The 22032-nt window shown below is 40.2% G+C and overlaps 1 protein-coding gene across 1 annotated transcript; it reads right to left on the bottom strand.

Annotated features, from left to right (window-relative positions):
* Nucleotides 1-310: 310 nt before the first annotated feature.
* Nucleotides 311-8591, bottom strand: LOC136790460 (amine sulfotransferase-like). Its single transcript, XM_066994388.1, has 7 exons — nucleotides 7531-8591; nucleotides 4888-5058; nucleotides 3567-3775; nucleotides 3052-3178; nucleotides 2278-2372; nucleotides 1450-1630; nucleotides 311-446 (listed from the first exon to the last, which is right to left on the bottom strand). The coding sequence occupies exons 2-7, from the start codon at nucleotides 5024-5026 to the stop codon at nucleotides 322-324; spliced, it is 876 nt and encodes a 291-aa protein (XP_066850489.1). The 5' UTR covers nucleotides 5027-5058; nucleotides 7531-8591; the 3' UTR covers nucleotides 311-321.
* Between the last annotated feature and the right edge of the window lie 13441 nt (nucleotides 8592-22032).

Raw genomic sequence — 22032 nt, 5'->3', positions numbered from 1 at the left:
TCTTTAACACCAATCTATTATCACTTGGCTTTCTACAACTTAGGTATTCTTAAAGTCAGTGAATGTAAAAGCAAACACAAAGAAAGGAACTCACAGTTTACTTTGAAAATTAACTGAAATATCTTGTAAAATTACAAACAGGAAACTGGTGAAATTGAATAGCTCTCAGACAAGTCATGTTTTCTGAATGAGTTGTTATAGTATTGTTTCTATAACACAGAATTGAGTAACATACTGAAAATTGATGTATTTTGTTATTCTAGAACTTCAGGTGCATCCATCCGCTGTAAACTCCAAAGGATGATGAGACTCAAAACCAGCCTACATTTCATTGTTAATATCCCAGGTGATTTTGATGGGCAGGGTCTTAATTTTCTCGTTAAGTACTTCATCAAACCTTTCACTCTGTGCCACTGTCATCATATTTTTCCAGTCTCCAACAGTGCCTGAGGAAAGAAGCAACAAAGCGGGGTGAGAAGCAGAACATGCACCTGTCTGGAAGCCTGCCGGCCGACAGCAAGCGCTATCCTCAAGAGGCTCTTCCTGGCTTCCTCAGCATCTCTCAGTTGCCAGCCCCCTGAGAGAGACTCCGTGTGCTCTTTGGAGGACACACTTCCAAACCTAGGGGATGTGAATAAAACACAGCATATCGTCCTGTCTCCTCATAAGGTCACTAAGCTCCCTGGTTCTGTTTTTTAGTGATTCCTTTGAGATCAAATAAGAGATGGGGGAAAGGGTTAAAAGTAACACCTCTTTTTTCTTTTTTCTTCCTCTCTGAGTGCACCACCCTTTAACCTTTAAAGGTCTCCTCCTACACCGTGCATCAGGACACAAACCCAGGAGACCAGGGATGCTTTGTATTCACCTTGAGGGTAGTTGGTAAAAGAGGCTACGCTCATACTGTGAAGATGACTCTTGCCTTGAAAAGTAAGAAAAAACATCTGTGAAGGAGGGCAGCACTATTTTCATCCTTGAACAGCCTCTCCAGGTAGACCATCACTATTCAAATCAAATTCACTGTTGTGTCTGGATGGTAAGTCTCTTGGAGGCCCTGAAGCACCATCTTTATCTTTTTGTCTGGGAGAGGCTCTTCTCCCCAGTGAAAGCTACCTGTCCATTTAGCAAATTGCTCATAACCATGTCAGCCCCCAGTAAGAAAGTGCTACCTTACCCCTTGTTCAGCACAACCTTCAGATCTTCTCTGATATTGGGCAGGCCTTCTGCAACTTCTGTTGCAATCAGTAAAACATAATGTTTTATCATCCTTAGGAAAATGTGGTAAAATCAGTGATGCCCTAGCAAGAAAACAGCTCTTACAGATTTAATCATGGCTAACCTGAGCTCTCCCTCTGATAATGGGCCATTCCAGCTAAGTTCATAAGCCCTAGGTACATCCTGCACCAAGAAGAGGAATTAGATAGCTGTTACAATGGACTGCTTCCATTTTACCTTTTCGTAGAAATCTACCCTTTTTTTTGTCTGCGATGTCATCTGGCAGGTTCTCGTAGTTTGCCCTGGGATCTTTCTTCATGTTCTCAAAAGTAGCCTGTCTCACAACGCTTTCTATTTCCTCTTCACTCAGCTTCTTGCCTAGGAAGTTGCAGATCTTCAGCACAGCACTTCTGAGATCCTGCAATAATATTACTTTGAAGCATCTTGTTGATGCAAAGAACTAAATACAGGGTCATAAAGGGCATAAATCTAGGTTCAAAACGGGCCATGGTTTTTATGAGAGCATAGTCTCACTTGCATGTCTTGAGCTCTCGAGAGCAGGGATGCTGTAGCCACCTATGGCAGCAAGCTGCCTTGGAGGAAGGAGAAATTGCACAAAGACACAGGCAGACACCAAACCGGGAACATTTGGTCAGCAATTTGAGAGCTCCTCAAGTGCCTTAGCAACTGCCTCTTAAGCATTTGTTTCCTTTAGTGGAACCGTTCTTATGAGCACGATGTTTGTGTTGAAGATACTCACAAAAGTCTTGTCCTGTACTATTTCGGAATGTTTTGTTTTGTTGTTCTTTTTTATTTTTTTTGAGGTCGTGGTGAAGATTACTTTTGTCCTACTAGAAGGTGATCTACCCAATAATTCTTTAGTGGTTGATAAAATCTTGCACCAATGAGAAAAAATAACTTTACTCTCTCAGAAGTCTCAATTTGATTCTACTCCATAAGGGACTAAGCACTTTCCAATATAAACCATAAGTATAAAGACCAATCTGAAAATACATTTGGTATGGGAAGAGAAACCCTTGAATACAGTGATATAATTGACCTCACCTTTTTCATATCTTCATAGGTAAGGAAGAGTATATTGAAATCCTCCGCATGGCCATACCAGCCCGCAACGTGATCAAACCAAGAACTGGCAAGCACTTATCAAGGGAAAATAATTGAGAGAGAGAGAGAAAAAAAAATGTTATTAACAGCTAACAGTAAAACAGTAACATTATCAGTCACTTTTTTGGCACCTGCATTATTTTTGAGGATAGGAGCGTAGGCTTTCCTCTCTTCTGTTCCTTTTTTTCCCAAGGCTCAGAAGGAAGTTATGCCTGTAAAGGCATACTGGGTTGGGCTTTTTACAGGGGGTGGAGGGATGCGTGCTCACAGCCTGTGGGTGACAATTCTTTATGCTCATGTGGCAAATCCCCTCTGGTTTCTGGCAACCTGCACTAACACCGGCAGAAGCAAAAACCTACTTCTCTATTTTCCCTGTACTGTCTTTTCCTATGGGTTCAGCTCCACTAACCAAGTGCAGAAGGTGTTAAGAGCTCCTCAGTCATAATGGCTATATTCTGAGTCGGCATCCAACGCAGATAAAACAAACAGTTTGCACATTGCTGGGGAGCAGCAATGCCTTGACTATACTACCTCCTTTGGACGAAATTTAATCAGAAAATGGTGCCAAGCTCAGGCAGCCTCTGCAGCTTTGGATCCAGGTTACAGCATAGCTGAGGGTTCTGGGTACTTGGTATTTATTGATAAAATTCTTCTCCATTCAATCTGAGGTCATGGACCAGGATTTGGACTCCTTAAGTAAGAAAGATATCCTACCTTTGCCAGCTAAAAACCTCTCCATGAAAATGTTAAAATCTGGAACTTCCTCTAATGTGGTGATGAATTTGGAAAAGTGGTAGTAAGAAACCACCACATCCTTGGGGTTCCTGGTAACATAAATAATCTGAAAAACAACAAGAACACTGGTCTCAGAGATATTACAGGACTCTGTTATCCTGACCATCAGTGCAGTTGTCCATAGATGCCCTTACAGGTACCACTAAAAGTGTGAGAAACCAGTCCCAATGCATGGGCATCTCATTTGTTGGGCATCATTTGGATTTCAAATCCTCTTTTTTGCATGGCAGATTTCTCTTTCAAATTTCACTGGGATTGAGAAGAAAGTGGTGAGAACATTGCAGTTTTCCACTATTCCTGTATCAGTGAAGAACCTAACTGCAGCACTACAGACTTGCCTCCACAGCTCCTGTGAGCAGAGCTCTGCCACAAAAATCACTGAGGCAAATTTTCCTGATTGTTTTTAAGTACATTGTAAAAATAACATCACTTACACGTCCTCTTTTGTTTCTCAGGTCTCTTGGAAGTAAGTAGTAAGGCAGGTGCGTGGCAAAAACACGAGGCAAAGGAAGACTTGCAAAATCCTTATTTTTTATATTGTATTCCAGCCATGGGATTCTGTCCATGAGCTCCATATCTTCTGTTCCATTTCGGTGGCCTTCATGAAGTATTAAGCTCAAAATGTTCTGAGTCCACACAGTTCCTGAGAAGAAGACCTTTTTGTTTGAACATTGTTTGATTATTTATTTTCATTTTTAATTAAAGACAGTATATTGTCAAAAACACAGCCTCTGCACAGTTGTAGCTGTTTCACTTTGTGAATATAAATACAGCTTTGCATACTGAAGATAGCAAACATAAAATCCATGGCAGGTAACTAAACCTTCAGTTCTTTCACACAGCATACGCAGCTTCCACACAAATTGTGCCTGTCCTCACTCTCTTGTAGCAACATGAGCTGTTTCATCTCTGTGGTCCACACTCCTAAAAATATTTCTCATCCTGAGGGGATCTAGGAAAAGACTTTTGCTTCCCGAATTCCTGAAAAGTGTTGTAAGATGCCACAAAACAAACACCGTGCTTATAAAGCACAAATGGTGATTTCACAGCTGTGATGACTGTCTTACTCTGCTTGGCATCATCAGCCCAGTCAATTTTTCTGTACAGAGGTGGAGCTTCAACAGAAGGATTAGAGGGCACCTTAGATAGCTGGTGAGGAAGAACAGATGGGGGGGGACAGGACAGAGGAAAAGCTGTGAATGGGAAGAAGACGATATTCTGTGCAATTCATGACTCAGAATCATCTTCCAGCTCTTTCCTGTCACTGGGTACCCCATCACTTTGCAACACAAAACTCTCACTCCCAAAGATGCGCTCATCTCAGTGCCTTAACATCTTTATCCCTTAAATCCTGCCTTCCCATCCTGACCCTCTGCCTTCCTGGACAGCTTGCTCCAGCACCACCTGATGATGAGTTAGCATCACTAGCATCACTTGGGCTCTCTGTCCCCTACCACTGCCACTCGGGACCTCTCCACAGGCTTCTTGTACCTTCAGAAACTCAGCTTGTTTTGGGCATAGCTTGCTCTGAGCACCGAGTCAAAGACTGAGGTAGATCAACTCAGTTGGACAGCAGGAATCTTGTGTCTGCCTGTTCAGGCCATGGCTGTGCAGGATTCGTACTTAATGCTGCACTGCATATGCTCAGAGATGGTTCAGGTCTAAAAGCAAAGCCAACAACCTTAGGCACATCTGTGATTAGGCAGCTGAATAAAGGCAGATTTATTTCCTCTTTGGAAACGGTTCCATTCTTACCTGATTTGGGATAAGTAGCTATAAATATGTCACTGTCTTTGATTTCAAAATTCTCCAGAGAAGCTACGTGCTCGACTGAAGTATTTACACCGAAGTAAAACCCTTTGTACTTGAACATAAACTCTTTTGACGGTTCCATTGTTAATCTTTTGTCTCTTATTGGTGAATAAGCTGCAATGAGAAAATATAAAGTTATACCTTTTTGGTTTTTTGTCATCTCACAGAAAAACAAAAAAAAAGCAAATAAACAAACAAAAGCCAAAAAACTCCACCCTACAAAGCAAAACAAAACAAAACACCAAAGGTGCAATTCAAAAACAAACCAAAAAAAATGGTTCTTGCAAATTCTAGCAAAATGCATTTTGCTACAACAATACACTGAAATTTAACATTCATATTTTCACAAGAATATCAGGATATGTTTCTAATGATAATAATTATTAAAAAAAAAGATATATAGGATGATCCTTTATTAATAAGAAAGTGTATGTTATACACATGTAAAAAGTAACATAACTAAAGGTAACCTGTGTAAAAAATCATTTGTCAAATTTTCTCTAGGATTTGAGCAACTACAAAGTTTCCTTTGGATTGTCATCACCTGTTAGACAGCTGGCTTAACCAAGCTCCCTTTCTAAATTTTGTGACTGAAACTGTGTTCTGCATGTTTTATTTTAATTTCTGTCTCCTTCTAGTTATTCTGTCTCCTTATCAGTGCTTCTCCCATAGTAAGCATAATTTCTACAAACAGGGATGGGTAGGCATAAATGTAAGTTTTCAAACATGCCTACTGGTTTTATGACAAATTCTTGTATCTTAATACCATTGCTGCATATTTGCCAGAAAAAAAAAATGTTAGTCATCATTGTAGGGAAGAACAAATTCTCTGGGAGAAACAGCAAGAGAAACAGAGTGAAGAGAGAGACCAACTCTTCTAGCTGAGCAAGAGCAAAATGAACATCCAGGTTTGAAGTTTTGGGTTTGTGTCCCTTTGAGCTGAACATCCACGGATTTCAGTGACTTGAACATCCAGGTCTCTCTCTCCCAAGTGAGCAGATGTACTTCAGACAACATGCAAGCCTTAGGAGAAATGACATGAGCAAGTCCATTTTCAGACTTAGATATCACAACCATTATTTTATTTGAGTTGGAAAATATTTTGAAAAAGAGACATTTCAATCTGGAGTTTTATTCAGGTTTCTGTCCGCTGCCTTCCCCCTTGCAAAGCGTAGGTGACCCGTCCTTTGTCCTCTCTGCCTGAAGTGTTTGCCCTTGCCTCATCACCTGGCTATCCCTGTAGCTCAGATTTGCCAAATCAGCAGTTTACGCAATTCCCACCAGCCAAGTGACCCGGGTTCATCACAGCAGACAGTCCTTGGAAATGAGGCCGCCAATCCCATCCCTTATTGCTCAGCTTCTCTTCTCTTCAGGCTCTCCTGCTCTGTGAGCTCAGCTCATGGCTGGGTGCCTTGAGAAACACCCTCGGACTGCCCCCGGTGAGGCACGTGCGTGCGCACGGACACCGCCTGTGGGGCCTGTGCTGCCACTGGGCCCTTGGTAGCTGCTCCACCAGGAGGCAGCTGCCAAAAAGAAGCAGCATGGGGCACGCGTGCTGCTCGCCCAGGTAACCTCCTGCCATGGCATGGCCACAGGAGGACACACAGACGTCCCCCAAGGTTGACTCCATGGCTCAGCCTGGGGCTGATGCTCCCCGCTCCCCTCCAGCTGCCCGCCACCATCACCGTCGTCTGTAGGATAACTGCACACTTAGCTGATCTCAGCCACATCGGTGGAACAGCCAAGCAGATGTTTAAATTTTATCTATTTTTATATACCTGGGTTCATTTATAGAGCCAGATTAAATAACTGATGAGTCACTAACTGCACCAGAAACAAGGCTGAAGAGCAGTAGCAGCAGTAACCTCACTTAGAGACCGAGGAATTGGTACACAGTTGAATTCAAGTCATGACTTGAACCTGGGGAAGTCCTAAGAATGCAAGGATATGGGGAATGAGTGAATATTTTTATGGATACATAGAGGAAGAATGAAGAGTTTCTGAGAAACTAAAGGAGGACACATTCTTTTTTTTTTTTTTTTTTTAAAAAAAAAAAAAGAGCTTTCTTACCCATATACGAGTATGCAATAAAAAATATACGAGGAAAAATAGCCTCACCTCTTTGTCTGGAGAGCCTATTTGTGGTCTAATATATCTGATGGGAGAAGAAATAAGCATTCAAATGTGCTCTTACTGGCCAGATATGAATCTGAAAAATGCATCTAACAATCTGCCTCCAGCTGCAGACATAAAGGTGTCCCCTGATTCACCTCCTGCACCCACAGTGACCGTACACTTCTACTCTGCTCATTTAACTGCCTCGCAGCCATGACTCCAATCCCTTGCTGAATCGTACAGAAAACCGATGTAAAACTCATTGTCCTGCACCAGCTGTCAGACACCCAGCTCCTCACGGCTGAACTCCTGCCCGCACAGCCCCTGTTTCTATGCGTCTCCTTCCCGCAGAGCTTCTCAAAGTGTTCGACAAAAGAGCTCCGTGCACAACTATTCTCATTTTAGTGGCAGGGCAGTATAGCATCGTTTAACTCACAGATCTACAGTTGCAATAATTTCAGGCACACTTACCTTCTCTGCTCTCTGTTTGGTGCCCACGGAGATGTATGTTATTCCTTCCCCGTTCAGTGAACGCGAATACTTCGAGAGAGGTTTGAGCGGTCACATTTCCTATCTAACCAAGGCATGCACTCACAAACACCTTGCTGTTTGGCTTCCGTTCAACATTTGCTTATCTCTAACACCGAGATTAGAGAACTGACATAACCCATGAAAAGGTTAAAGCAGTCCAGAGAGATTGGTGAAATTATTCAAATGCTCCTTTTAAGTTTTGTTCCTCTTTTTATTGACAGCATTATGAAAGACGAATAGAGAGGAGCAGAAGGGAATACAAACTTCTTTTTTTTTTTTTTTTAAACTCCACTCCCTCTGAACTTTTGTCCACAGTGGTTTTACCTGAAACTTTGAGTGCCAGTAGTTCTGCAGAACGGCCTGAATCCACTGCCCCCCACCTCAGTGGGGTCGAACTGGTCAAACCTGGTCTCAGACAAGGAACTGGCTATTTAAGTTCAACATATGTATGTCAGGAGGACTAAATTCTTTTTCATCACGGGGGAAAGCCTCAAGCCAAAAGATTAGGCCTGCACTGCTTTGCTTTCTGCTCCAATCAGGCATTCCTCTAGTATTTTGTAACTGCAAATTCTTCTCTAAGTGTTTAATAATAGTGAAAGACAACAGCTATTGATCCCAAAACTAGGCAGGAAGTTGCTCCACAGGCGTTCTGAAGAACCCCAAGAGCACCAGCTATGGACCCACATCAGCTTCGTGATGTAGCTGGAGAGCCAAGAAGTGTGAGGTAGGGCAAGAAGCAGTATTCTCCAGTGAAAACAAATAGCCTGCAAAGCTACTTGGCCTTTGGACAGATGGTGAGAGGGGAAATCATACAAATCCCTAAGATATTTTAAAGTGTCAGCATCCTGAAGTTAGGACTTGTCCCTTGTCAGTAGCTCTGAATCACAGTCTATCTGCACGTAATTGCACATAATCTCCACATGCATTATCTCTTTTGGAACAAATAGCCCATTACAATATTAATGATCAACTTTGGGATCCAGATACCTGACATACACTTACCTTATAGGTACAGTTGCACAAAGTCCAGTTTGAGATTGTATAGGAAGGTAAATTTATGGTATGGTTTAAACAAAACCAACATTCTCAGTGCCATTAACATCAGCCTCTTATGTCCTTCTCTGGTTGCTTCCTCTGGTACTTTCACACAATACATTTCTGTTCATTCTAATACTAGCTTTCCTTTCACAAGGCTCTACAGCACTAATAAACTAGTAGACCTAAATAAGCACCCAAGTTCCCTAGACAAACAACAGACAAAGAGTCATCTCCTGCCTACCTATACTGTAAAATTAAAAAGTAAAATGAATGCCTAAGTTAGGTACATAAAATCACCCCAAAAAACTTTCATATGCTAGTGCAAAATACATTCAACACATCATAGCAAAAAGGGCAAATTAGGCAGCTTCAACCCTCATTTTAGGTATCTGCATAGGAACAGATTGTCGCCCCACCAACTGAGAAAAAAAGAAAAACAAATGTTTGTACTATATTGTTTTGTTTTAGACATCCTTAAGGTACTATGATACCCCATCAACATTCTAGCATTGCTTATTGCCTTTTACTGCACAAAATCCATGCCAAAGATACATGCCACATGAGTTACTAGAGAAGTTTCTCAAAAATTTGTATTACCTAAGAGCAATAGACAGAGTCACAGGTTAAATGCAACCATTTCTCATGAGTATGGTGTCTGCTTACTCTTAAGGGATTTCTGTCACTGGTATGCTCTGTCTCCCTCTTTCTTTCACTCCTGTAATTCACAACTGAATGTGTCTTACCTGTGTCTCTTGTAACCAAGTTCCTATGTTCAGCAAAGAGAAGGGGGATTTTAGGTTGTGTCCAGACTGGATTTTCATACTTATATATATATATATATATATACAATACATATATTATATAGCTCTGTTTTACAAAGTTCTTATTTTGTATTGCATGAACCTTATTACCAATAGATAACCACACTGGCTGCTCATTATTCAAGAAAACATACAAAATTTGCTTCAGGTAAATACATATAAAAATGCAGTTTCCATGCTTAATGTTATGAAGTGTATTGTAAAGATAATTTGACTAACTGGAATTAGGAGCAAAACCAAATCAAAGTATTTTATCTCATTTAATATTTGGAATATATTAGCAATATTATATTGTATTATATGTATCATATATATGTGACATATATACTTTAATAAATAGCAATATATATAAAATATATATTGCAATAATATATTATATCAATTATATCAATATGCTCCACAGCCAACCTTACCATTCTCATTGAAGGCATGCGTCTTGTTATCTGTCATAAACAGATTTAATTTACAAATGCATTGTCAAAATTACTGCCAATATTATGTATTTTGCTCTACTTATGCTTTACACAAGCTGTACATATGCATATTACATATTCCATTGCATAACCAGGTCCTTGTAACTGGCCCAAAAAGTACTCACAGTGCTTTCTGATGATGTCAAAGAATTTGTAACTGCAGGTTTTTATGTCTATTTACCTCCAGTATTCTTCTACCCTTTCTCTAAGGATCAAATATCAATTAAAGATTACCAGTTGATAGTAGTTCTCCAAGGTATGTGAGAAGAGCAGAAAAAGTATAGAAAGACCACACAAAAATGATTTATTCTTTGCTCATTTATTTTCTGTTTATTCATGAATTAAATGTCTAAAAAGTAAGATTTATCTTTTATTCAATCTTCCCATAAAATCTGGACTGAGTAAGCAGAACCAGAGTAAACAGTAGGCAGAATAGATCTGTACTGTTCTCTGTGGAACAAGGTCTATGTGGTTTTTCAGTCTTTAATTAACTTTGTTAAATGATCAACTCCCAAAATTATGAGTATATAAATTTGGCATTCATTTGCTTTGTTTTGTCACCAGTGTTTAAATCCTTTTTTTTTTTCTCATATTTTCTGTGAAAGAGAAGGCCATAACAAGGAGTTGTCAAAATTTGAACACCGAATCTGAGAACATCATGTCCATGAAAGCAACCATCAACTGGAAAATGTCTTTTTAAAAAAATTTAATGACTTTTTCAGTAATTTAAAATACTGAAGTCCACTAGGGTAAGAGGAAACTGAGAAGAATGTTAAAAACTATAAGCATTACATGTTCTTAAATATGTCTGGCCTAAGAAATGTGACAAAACCAATTATGCGACAAAGCCAATGATATGACAAAAAGATAATTTTTGAATGATGCCTAAAACCCTCTTTTTGAACAAAATCTGACCACTTACTTTGGCTAGAACTATGCATAGAAGTCTCCTTTCCATAAAATACTGTGGGGTTATCTCCTTGCATTTCCTGCCTTACAATAAAACGTACCTGTGGTGACAGTTATCCATGTATTTAATTCACATAGTGTGTGTGTGTGTGCACATGTGCATGTTTCAGCAGAAGAAAAGAACCCTTGAAAAGGTCAGGAATGGAGAACATGATTTTCTTTTCTCTCAGCTGTAATAAAGATCCCAAATCCTTTCAACTGTTTTGCATGCCCAGAAGCTGAAAAGCATTACACCATCTATAGGTTTTTTTTCTGTACATACAGCAAAAATTATCAGCTAGATATCTTATTACTTTTGTCTTGTCTTTTCCCCGCTAAAATTTCCAAAGCCTACATTTTCTTAAGAACTATTTAAAGTGTTGCTGACTTATGCTGTTGTAATATTGGTTGCCTAACCCTGTTACACCTTCTCATATTCATGGTATTACAAGCACTTGGCTTTTATTGCTCTGCTTTTCTCCCTTTATCCTGATTCAGCTTCTGATATAACAGCTTGTCACTCTTGGTATGCCTTTTGAATAAGAAACTTTCTTTTTCAGCCTCTTTGGCAAGGCCTCATAGTTTGCCTTGGGATCATTTTTCTTATCTTCAAACATATCCTGTTCACACCACTGCCTCTGGTTCATCGTTAATTTTTTTTTTTTTTCCTTTAGATCTGTAGATTCTCAACACAGTGTCTCTGAGATCCTACAAAGGACAGAGTAGCAGGGGTTTGGAGCAGGATTCCATTAAGTACCCCATCATGCCCCATTCAAGACTAGGTTTGTCAAGGCAGTACATTTTAATTCTCAGTACCACTTTGAACAAGGTTAGGTGCCAAAATCTATGTTTTGAAAAGAGCAACTCTCAGTGTCTCTGGATTAGAATCAATTAATGAGAGAAAAAAAAAATGGAAAAAATGTGCTTAGTCTGTCTGCTTTGATACAACTCTTCTCAAAGTGAGCCACCAGACACAGGCACGGGCTGGGAGAGGAGTGCCTGGGGAGCAGCTCAGCAGAAAGGGACTGGGGGTGCTGGTGACAACGGGCTCAGAGTGAGCCAGAAGTGTGCTCTGGCAGCCAAAGGGCAAATGGCGCTGAGGGGAGCATTAAGCACAGCACAGCCAGCTGGTCAAAAGAGGTGATGCTCCTGCTATTTTTAGTGCTGGTGCGGCCTCACCTTGCACATTGTGTGCAGTTCTGGGCTCCACAACATAAAAAGGGTGTTGTGGTCCTTGAAAGTATCCAGAGGAGGGCAACAAAGCCGGTAACAGGGTGTAAAGGCATGCCCTATGAAGAGAGGCTGAGGGCACTTGGGTTGTCTGCTCTGGAGAAGAGGAGGCCGAGAGGCGACCTCGTTGCTCTCTGCAACTCCCAGAGCAGGGGGAGCTGGGAGGGGGGTGCAGGCCTCTGCTCCCTGGTCACTGATGGCAGGACATGAGGGAACAGCACAAAGCTGCACCAGGGGAGGGTCAGGCTGGGCGTTAGGGAAAATTTCTGTACCATGAGGGTGGTCAAACACTGCAACAGGCTTCCTAGGGAGGTGGTTGATGCTCCGTGCCTGTCAGTGTTCTAGAGGGGTTTGGACAATGCCCTCAATAACGTGCTGTAACTTTTGGTTAGCCCTGAAGTGGTCAGACTGTTGTACTGCATGATCTTTGTAGGTCCCTTCTAACTGAACTATTCTACTCCACTCCTCTCCACTCCACTCCACTCCACTCCACTCCACTCCACTCTACTCTACTCTACTCTACTCTCTGTTCTGTCCTGTTTTGTCCTGTTCTGTTCCATTTCATTCCATTCTATTCTAAATTGCTGAACATCTGAAAATAAGGACAAGACTCTGCACGTTTTTGACTGACAAGTGTTGGACACTGTGGTCCAACTTAGAGTATGATTTGTCCTACGTTAGCAAGTTACCTGCAAGTTAAAGAAGCAGCCCATTGCCTATATTGCACTGTAAACTGGAGGCAAAATGTGAAGGAGAAAAAAGCTGTAGTAAAAACATGGTCTGCAATTATATTCCTGTGAATAAAATTATTGCCTGAAAAGTGCACACAAAAGAAAACTGCAAACTACAGAGAGAATTCACCCCATCATCCTGCTTCTGAGGGCAGCATGGGAGATCAGAAGAGACCAGAAGGGTAACAAAATCCTTCCTTGTCTGTTTATTGCGCAATTGCTACGCATAACTCTCATGCAATTATCCTTATGTATCATAGCTCATTCAATTATTCTTCTGTTACAAACAGTTCACATCTTTTAATGTATATTTTACCTCTCCAATACTGCCATGTTCATGATATTAAAAGCCGATACAGCCATAGATATGAGTTCATATATACTCTTCCTTACACACAAGGAGACTAAGAAGGAAAAGACAATTAATATCACTGTGTTTAACATCTCATATCCCAAATTTGTTCAGCCAACTTAGCACCAGACCCAGAGTACAAGAAACTGAAATACATGAAAGTCTTGAGTAAGAGCTAGTGATCTGTTTTGCATAAAGTCTGGTTTTATTTAAAGTTTGTGGGTTTTTTTGTTTTGTGTTGTTTTTTTTTTATGAAAACAAAAAGAAACACATAAACACACACACACACACAAAACAAATATAAATAACTAAAGTGAGAATAAGGAATTTGCCAGAAAAAAAAAAAATAATAATAATAATCTTTGGGCTTTAAACAGGGACTCCTCCTCACAAGACAGTTATAACAAAAGATTCAGGTAGTCCTTATAAGCTATAAATGATTTTCTAAATAGTATGTGCAGAACTTGTCATTTAGATGTTACTTTTCTTATTTTTATAAATCTTTATTTATAAATAAATACATTATTATGTATATATAATACATTCATAATAAATACATTAGTGAAAGTTCCCAAGCTGAAAAGAAATCTGGGTTTTGTTTAGTATATCTCACTGAGTCAGTGACACAGTATTTCCCCTGCACCATGCACCTTCCATACAGAAACCTTTCCTTCTGTATTAAAGAAACCAATGCTACCATGAAGGTCAAACACTCCAAAAGATGGAGGAGGATTGTTTCTCACTGTGTCTGCCACCCCACAATCCACCTTTCCTGTTGGTGCAAGACTGTAAGCATGTTGTACCCAATGTGGAGGGTACAATATTGTACACTTACATGAGCTGCAAAGGTGAACATACTGTGATCTATAGCGTACAGACACACAAGTAAATCTTCTAGCAAAAATCATTTCTTTATCAGACCACATCCAAGAAAATAGTTCCTTGACCTAAAATTTTTTTGTCCAATTTGTTTTGCCTATTTTTTTTCTTTAGGTGGGCAATAGAGAGTGAAGGGAAGGGAAGACTATTTTATGACCATGTTTGTTCAGGGGTAATAGCATGTCATAAACATGTTTTAACAGCTACCTTTGGTTTCAGGCTATCTAAGTCAAAGTGCATGTTTAAAGGTAAAAAAGTGATAAATTCCTGGTATACATCTAGAAAGTATTATGCTTTGGTAACTATGATAGGACTACAGGTCAGCCATGGCCTCAGCTATTGCTCGACAAGCATTATATGGCCAACCTCCCTGACGGGGCAGCAGGTACAAAGCAGCGAGCTTTCTCCCCAGTTTTTCTGCATGCAAACTTATCTCAGTAGGTAGAGTTTATGGAAGGGATCACTGACACATGATATTTTCTCTTTCAAGACATTTGAAAATACTATTGGATTTAGAGGAGCCTGAAAAGTGTTGTGGACTGCCATGGACCAGCTGGTGTGATTAGATGGTCAGAGCTCAGCGCAGCCCTTGAGGCAGCCAAAGCAGAGGAAGGAGAGCTTCTAGAGGATACTGCTATGACATTATGCTCCTCCCTGTGCTGTCCCAAAGATTGAGCCCTGGTAGAAGATTAAAAAATAAGCTAGTTCTTCGGGTGCTGCAATAGGATTTGTTTTCTAGCACCAAGCTGGCCGTGGAGGGCAGATGCATGGGCAGTAGGAGCCTTTGCTCGCGAGGCACAGTGCTTGCAAGTAGAGCAAAACATATTCAGTGGTGCTGCTCTCGGGTGGGAGAGACGAGGTCTGGATGAGCAGCCCTTCCATTTGCATGGGCTGCAGCGTGCCATTCTGCCTACATGGTAACTCCTTTTACTGTCTACAGACACGTAGTAGGGCTTATCAGAACAGGTATATTTGGCAAGACAAAGAAATCATCCTGGTGTCAGGTCACTTTGTCCCAATATCATATCAAAGTGCTCCTATCAGCAGCAATCTCATTTCAACAAGCTAGTAATATACTTAGAGGTCCTATGTATCAGCAAAATATTCCCCTCAGCTGGAATTACCAGTAAAATAAAAGTTTTAAAGTGCAATCTGAACACAGGTATACAATGAAGCATTCTGTGCATCCAGTTACGCTAATGTGTAGGATTGTGCTGGTCAGAGTGAGCTGATAGGAAGGGCTGTGGCAGTGTTGTGGCCGTTTCTGCTTTTAGCTGTGATGTTAACATGGCTGGGGCTCGTAATGTCTTTCTGGTGCCTCAGGGGGTCCAGAGGGATTCTGTGTACCTGTCAAGGGGTTGTGCTCCTGCAGGAATGGCTTGGGGAAATGCATCTCCTAGGCACTCACGGGTTGGAGGCACAGGCCGAGCACCTTTAGGTGCCTGGTTGATGGATTTTAGGATTCTAGAGTCATGGGTGAACTGATAGGCTCACTTCATTGCCAATCATTCTTCATGCACATAGACTTTCATATTTCTGCTACAAATGTCTACATTTCAGTCATGGGATCCTTCAGTATAAGGAAGCAGGTTCCTTTATGCTTAGTGTTTTGCTTTACCAGAAAGAATACTAAATATCTTTTCTTTTTTTTTTTTTTTTTTCTTTTTCAAAAAACAGTCATTGCTCTTTGTGTTTTTGGCTGTTCACCTTTGATATAAGCATTTTGACCATTCTTACCTTGTTCTTGTTCTGAGAAATGAAGAGCACGACAAATTCAACTTTGTATGAGTACCTGCCCTTAAAATGGTCAAACCACAAGCTTCCCACTACTGCTAGCAAACTGAGGTGGCAAAATACACTAATAAGCCATCCTGCCACCTTGTACAATTATTTCCCACATTCTCACTGGGCTACAAGAGGTTGTACATGGCTGATGGCAGCCAGTGGGCAGTCCATCTCAGACTCACTGTGATTCACACAGCCAGTGGAAAGGCTAAGACTTCTGTCTATGTACCAAATCACAGAGGAGACATTGCATTATAATAACAGTGTCTAAATCAGAGTGGTCTTCAGTCTCTAATAATGGGTACATTGCAGGTGCTCTTCTTAAAACCATCTTTGGGCAAGCTGGATCTATTTTTGACACTGTCACTTTGCATAACGTTTTCAGTTTAGCACCCTCTAATTCCAGCACCCTCCTCTTATTTTCTCCATGTTTTAGGTTTTACTTTATTTCCTCTCCCACATCCTCAGCATTTCTACAAAAGATTAAAAAGTGTATACTCTTAATAACAACTTCAGCAGAATCATATTATTCAACATGAGCTCGTGGAAATCTGCTGAAAGACAGTTTTGGCTCTTCTAATAAATATTACATGCAGGTAAAGCTTGTTTCTTGATGTATAACTTCAAAGCCATACATCTTCTAACAACAAATCATATACTTCTCTTCAACAGCTGAGTAAAGCAGATGCACTTGTCATTTACCTGTGACTTTTTTTAAGCATTTTAAGTGCTGCAGCAGACTCAAGAGAGACAACATTCAGATGAAGACAGAAGATTTGGTATCAGTCACTGCCATGGTGTCACTCACTGTGCTCCTATGATCAGAATAAAAACATGTAAAGAAATAAAATGAACACAAGCTCGTGCATAGATATTTGTGTAGTTTTTCCATAAAACCAATAGCATGTAGCTGGCCTTTATTTAGAATTTTGCTTGGAGTTTCCAGGCAATATCTGAAAGGTGCATAAAGAAAAAAAGGGACCAAAGTCAGGACAAGCAGGCTCAGTCTTACAAAGGTTTCACATGAAAGTTACAACTTCTGCTCTGAAGGTTTGTGCACACCTGAATAATTTCCATTCATCATTTAAAGGAGCCTCATTTGCTCTGAGGCAACAATTGTCATTGTACCACTTTGTAAGTGCATCTCAGTTGCTGATGTGCTTTTTGGCATGTCTGGTTGTAAAAGTAGCAATAGGCTCCTTAATTTCTTCCTAAGAAAGAAAAAGAGTCATTCCTGTATGTATACTAACCTTTACCTTCATCTAACTATGAGTTTGCGAATAATGAGTAGAGGGGAATAAAAGAAATGGAAACAATATTTTACTGCACTAACTAATGTGAACTAATAGGATGTGAGTTTCACCAGCCAGGAAGGATATCAGCAGTGAAGTGATGCCTAAAGGGACTTTCAGCTTTTAAAGAAGCATAGACTTCTCCTGTACAACACTGATTTTGTTTGAACATGATAGGGAGAGGGAAAGAAAAAGTCCAGGAAAATGAAGAGTGTTCTGGAGATAAAGATTAGAGAGAAGGAACTGAGAAATAGTTTACAAAGAAGGAAGTTTTAAATTATTTATTTATTTTTACTTTTGGGTTCTTTACTGAGGTATGTAAAGAGGTTATTTATTCATCTTTAGATATATATACTAATAATAAAAATGCCGCATCACCAGCATTCATTGATAGTAATGGCTGCACTGCATGAAAAGCAGGAAGCTTGGTAAGAGAGTAGTTATACATTAATGTTCTGTTCCTACTTCAAGCAAAAGCTTTATATCTCCTCTCATATTTGTTTAGGAGAAACCTACTATTTTTCACAGTAATAACTTATTTGTCTTACTTACAGTAGATAAAACTTTATGTTTTCTGTCTTCAGAAAATTCTCCAAGTTTGATTTCTCTAAATTGGTTATATTTTTGAAGAAATGAAAAAGGAGACGATCCTTAAATTTTTATACACACAGTCAGTCAGCAAAAAAGCATTTTTTATTTTTTTTTTTAACTCATGGAAGATATATTACCACCAAACATTAATTAGGTGTGATTTGGGAATGGACACATCCGTAAGCATGAATTTATCACCTAAGATGCTAGAACAGGCAGAGATGAATAATGACTTTGTGCTGATGCTAGAATATAATGAAACGCTGATGTATGACACCTGGCAGCTTTTAGGAAATAAATGCTTCCCAGCTGGAAAGTAAACCTCTCAGCGTTTGCTGCTACTTGGCAATACATGTGGTATGAAGAATCCTGTTTTCTAGATAGCAGTGGTTTGTCAGAGCAACACCTTTCTCTAAACAATTCGGTGTCTAGAATAGGATCACCATTTAAAAATAAAATAAAAAATCTCTATTTGCTATGTTTGCACTGAAAATTCGGCGTAATCTGCTAAGTGTCTGAAAGTTCTCTGTACAAGAAAACTATTCTGAAATAACCAGGAGATGGAATTAAAACTTACCATTTCACTTTGGTCTACGGCTATCTCCTGCAAGACACCCTGGGATGTCTGTCCCTCATGCCACCTCTAGAAAGGAGAGTACCAGCACTGAAAAAATATGCTAGAAACCACCCTGTACAGGTGAACTGTTGTTTGCATGTAGGAAATCATCACTTTCAAGGCTGGAGAGTGCAACAAAATTCACTGAAAAATAATTAGGCTCTGTTAGAATTGTTTTTGTGAGGAAAAACATAGAGCTCACCAAAATCCACATTTTTCACTGGAGCCTTCAGATAGGAAAGTTTACCTGAAAATGCCTAACTATAAAGCACTATGAATTAGAATTAAACAATAGAATTAATAGAATGTCCCTAAATTACCAGAATTACTGTAATATTACTAGCATACTAGAATTAAATGAGCTGATTTTTTATTTCAAATAATGTTCAGTCCCTATAAGTGCTTAATATTACAGTATATACAAATATTTAAACAAATTATATATGAGATTAATTTAATATAAATAAGTAAAAATGATTCATTTGGGTAAATATATATAATTATTGTTATTATTATTATTTGAACTCACAAAGTTTTAACATTGTTTCCAAGGAGAAATGAACACATTTTAAAAATTTTAGTAAAACAGTTGTTGTTCCTGATGAACCTGAGTGGTAGTTTTCCTGATAATCACCTGAAGGTTTTCTGAGTTAATTAATGGCACATAAAGAATCAACTGCTTCAGCAGTCAGTGTATGGCAGACTTAGGAGGCATTTCGGTAATCACGTTTTGCTGTCTTGTGTAGGTTCACTGACATTCCTTCAATGCTTTCTTCAGCAAATACACTTTGTGGCTGAATAGAGTGAGCAGGACAACCAGAGAGGACAAGTGTCTGTGATTTACTTCTGGTTATAAAACTGTACTACTCCTTCTATTGCCCCACTGTCTACAAAGAAAAAAATGGATGAAAGTAATTCATGGAATTTTGGGAACATACTGTAAGTTTCTTCACCCAAGTGGTTAATCAAACATTCATGATCTTGTGAATTGATCCAAATAAGATCCAATTGTTTCTTTGACGCAACTATTTGCAAAGGAGATAAAAAGTTGTGTTTCTGTGAAGCCAGTGGAGTCTGATGATAAGAAGTAACATCCCTTAAACAGTTATTTCAGTCAGGATTGTGACTAAACATACTCATTCTGTCTCTCAGGGTAACCCTTGAGTAGCAAATCAGGCTATCCATCTAGGGTCTTATTAGGGTTGTTTTCTGTGTTGTTTTTTTTTACCCCGCTGTCTTCTTCTCAGTGGTTCTCAGATAATGTTTGAAAGTTACCCATTACGCTGCCCCAGCTGCAATTCACTGAAAACGTCGTTCCTAGAGTCAGACTGAAACAATGAGACACGAGTAGATTGACCCTAGGTACTCTGTAATTAGGCTTGTGTTGCTCTGACACTCACAGAGTGCTTGCTAAAACAAAGCAAACTCAACCAAATTTGTTGGGAGCTTGGCATAAGGTCATGCTGACACAGGGAATCAAATATCTCACAGCATTGGTTGCTGTCCAGGTGGTGTCAGGAATTGTCATTGCAGGAGCCCTTGCACAGACGTCTTCATCTGGATCAGGTGAGAGTCCCATTCTTCTGTTCACTTACAGTCCCCCATGGTCCTGCACATGTATGATCCGTCAACATTAATCACCTTAAACAAAGGACAAACATGTTCTGTCTGAACTCCATACAAAAGGTTGTCCTAAGCAATCATTTCTGCATTTGCAGAAACAGTTTCAAAAGCACCTTATCTTGGTATAGCTGGTGAATAGTTGGCAGCAAGAACTGCCTGGGGGAAGCTTCAGGACAGTGCAGGTTTCCCACCTGGAGAACTCCTGCACTGGTTAGTGTGCAGGCTTTGCTGTGCAGGTGCCTGGGGGTTCAGCTAGCACCTTTTCTGAAGGTGGTCCATTACTTCAACGCAGTCCTTTATCTCATGTCAGTTGGCAGACCATGCAGGAAATTAATGACTTAAGTGCCCTGGGTATGCACAAGGCACAGCCCCGGTGCCCAGAGACACTGTAACTGTAACTCACATGCCCTGGTTCTTGCTGAGAAATGGTGACCACAGAGCTTTTTGGAACAGAAAGTCAGAGCCCATTTGGGAATGCTTTGAGATGAGGCATCAGCAGCCAGCCAAATTCAACACATGAGTTGTCATCACCTGAGCACTGATATCTATTTGGGGATGGGATTCCTTTGCCCAACCTGAAAGCAGCGGCATGGATGAGACCTGGGGTCAGCAGCACCATGCCAGTGTGGCTTGAAAGGACCTAATGAGGACTAATTAGGACCTTGAGGACCTAATGTCAGACTCACCACATATTTGGCCCTCACTTTACAGCTTCCTCAAAGGTCAACCATCTTTGCAGAAACAGCCTCTAGCTGCCACTTTCTTCTGCATGTGTGTAAAACCTAGGCCATGCAAACTACCAGCAAGTGTAACTCTAAGGTGCAGTTGGCATCCAAGTGGTTTTGAGCAACCTCATCCACACTGACAGGCACACAGTTATCTCTACCTACAATTTGGGGTGTCTTTAGTGTCCTACAGCCCTTTACATTTAACTACATTGAAATTCTGCTCCTAATTTATTACAAGTCCCTCTCCCCCCAATCAAACGCTCGGTCCCATCTGGCCCTGCTGCAGTTAATTCATTTTCTATGATGCTGAGCAGAAGAGATCAGAGCACTGCACCCTGTAGAACCTCCATCACCCACTGCAGAGAGATTGGGTAGGAGGGGTGGTGGCATGGAGGCACCGTTATTTTGCTATTTTCTACATCCAAGGCAAGATATGGAGCCCAGCAGGCAGACAGCCACAGTTCTGCAAGTACACAAGGTGAAATGTACTCAAATACACATCCTTTTTTAGCTGAAGAGATAATAATAGGGATGCTTCTCAGTTATACCATTCACAAACATTAGAGGTGTGTCATTTGGCCTTAAAATTTAAATTAATAATGTAATTATTAATTAATGAGACATTAATAATCCACAGTGCAATTCACAATAGTGTGTTTTCTCATGACAGAATGTGCAGTGGGGTTATCTGAAATGTACATTAAAAGGTAAGTAACATTAAAAGCATCAAACCTTTGTAAGTCATGAAAGACTGGTTTTAAAGTTATTCAGCCCTTTGTACAGGCAGCCTGACAGCACAACTGCTCGCCATTTCCCCCACGAGACCACTGCCTCCTGCAGGGTGCAGGGTAGATCATAAAGACGGGAATAATCAGGGCTGGGTCTGCAGATTCTCTGACTGCTCATCGTAGTTGATGAAAGGTGTGCAGGGAATAAGGCAGAGTGCTTGAGTGCAAAGACAGAAAGTAAGGAGCTCAGAAAGCTAAAATAGATTCTGTTCTAAAGGAGAACGTGTTTCTGTCCTGGGCACAGTGTCCCTAAGTAATGCTGGACCAAATCCTTGAGCCAACATTGCCACAGCTGTTTGTTAACTAGAAAAGTCTTTATTTTCAGTGCCCAGTATGAGATACCTAAAAAAAAAAAATATGCAGAAATGCTGAGCATCTTGTTGGCAGTTAAAATTGGTTAAACTGCATCTTGAACTTCTGAAACACCATAAGAATACTAAGAATTTTAACAGACCAGAATGCAATTTTATGGCATCAAAGATTAGAGCTGTAATTCACACAATGAGAGCAACAAGATTTTGGATGGGACTGGAAGGCAAGCAAAAAT

The sequence above is a fragment of the Anser cygnoides genome, chromosome 3, assembly GCF_040182565.1.
Source record: "Anser cygnoides isolate HZ-2024a breed goose chromosome 3, Taihu_goose_T2T_genome, whole genome shotgun sequence".
In the NCBI taxonomy this organism is placed as follows: domain Eukaryota; kingdom Metazoa; phylum Chordata; class Aves; order Anseriformes; family Anatidae; genus Anser; species Anser cygnoides.
The sequence above is the reverse complement of the archived record's forward strand: the minus strand, read 5'-3'. Positions and strand labels throughout refer to the sequence as shown.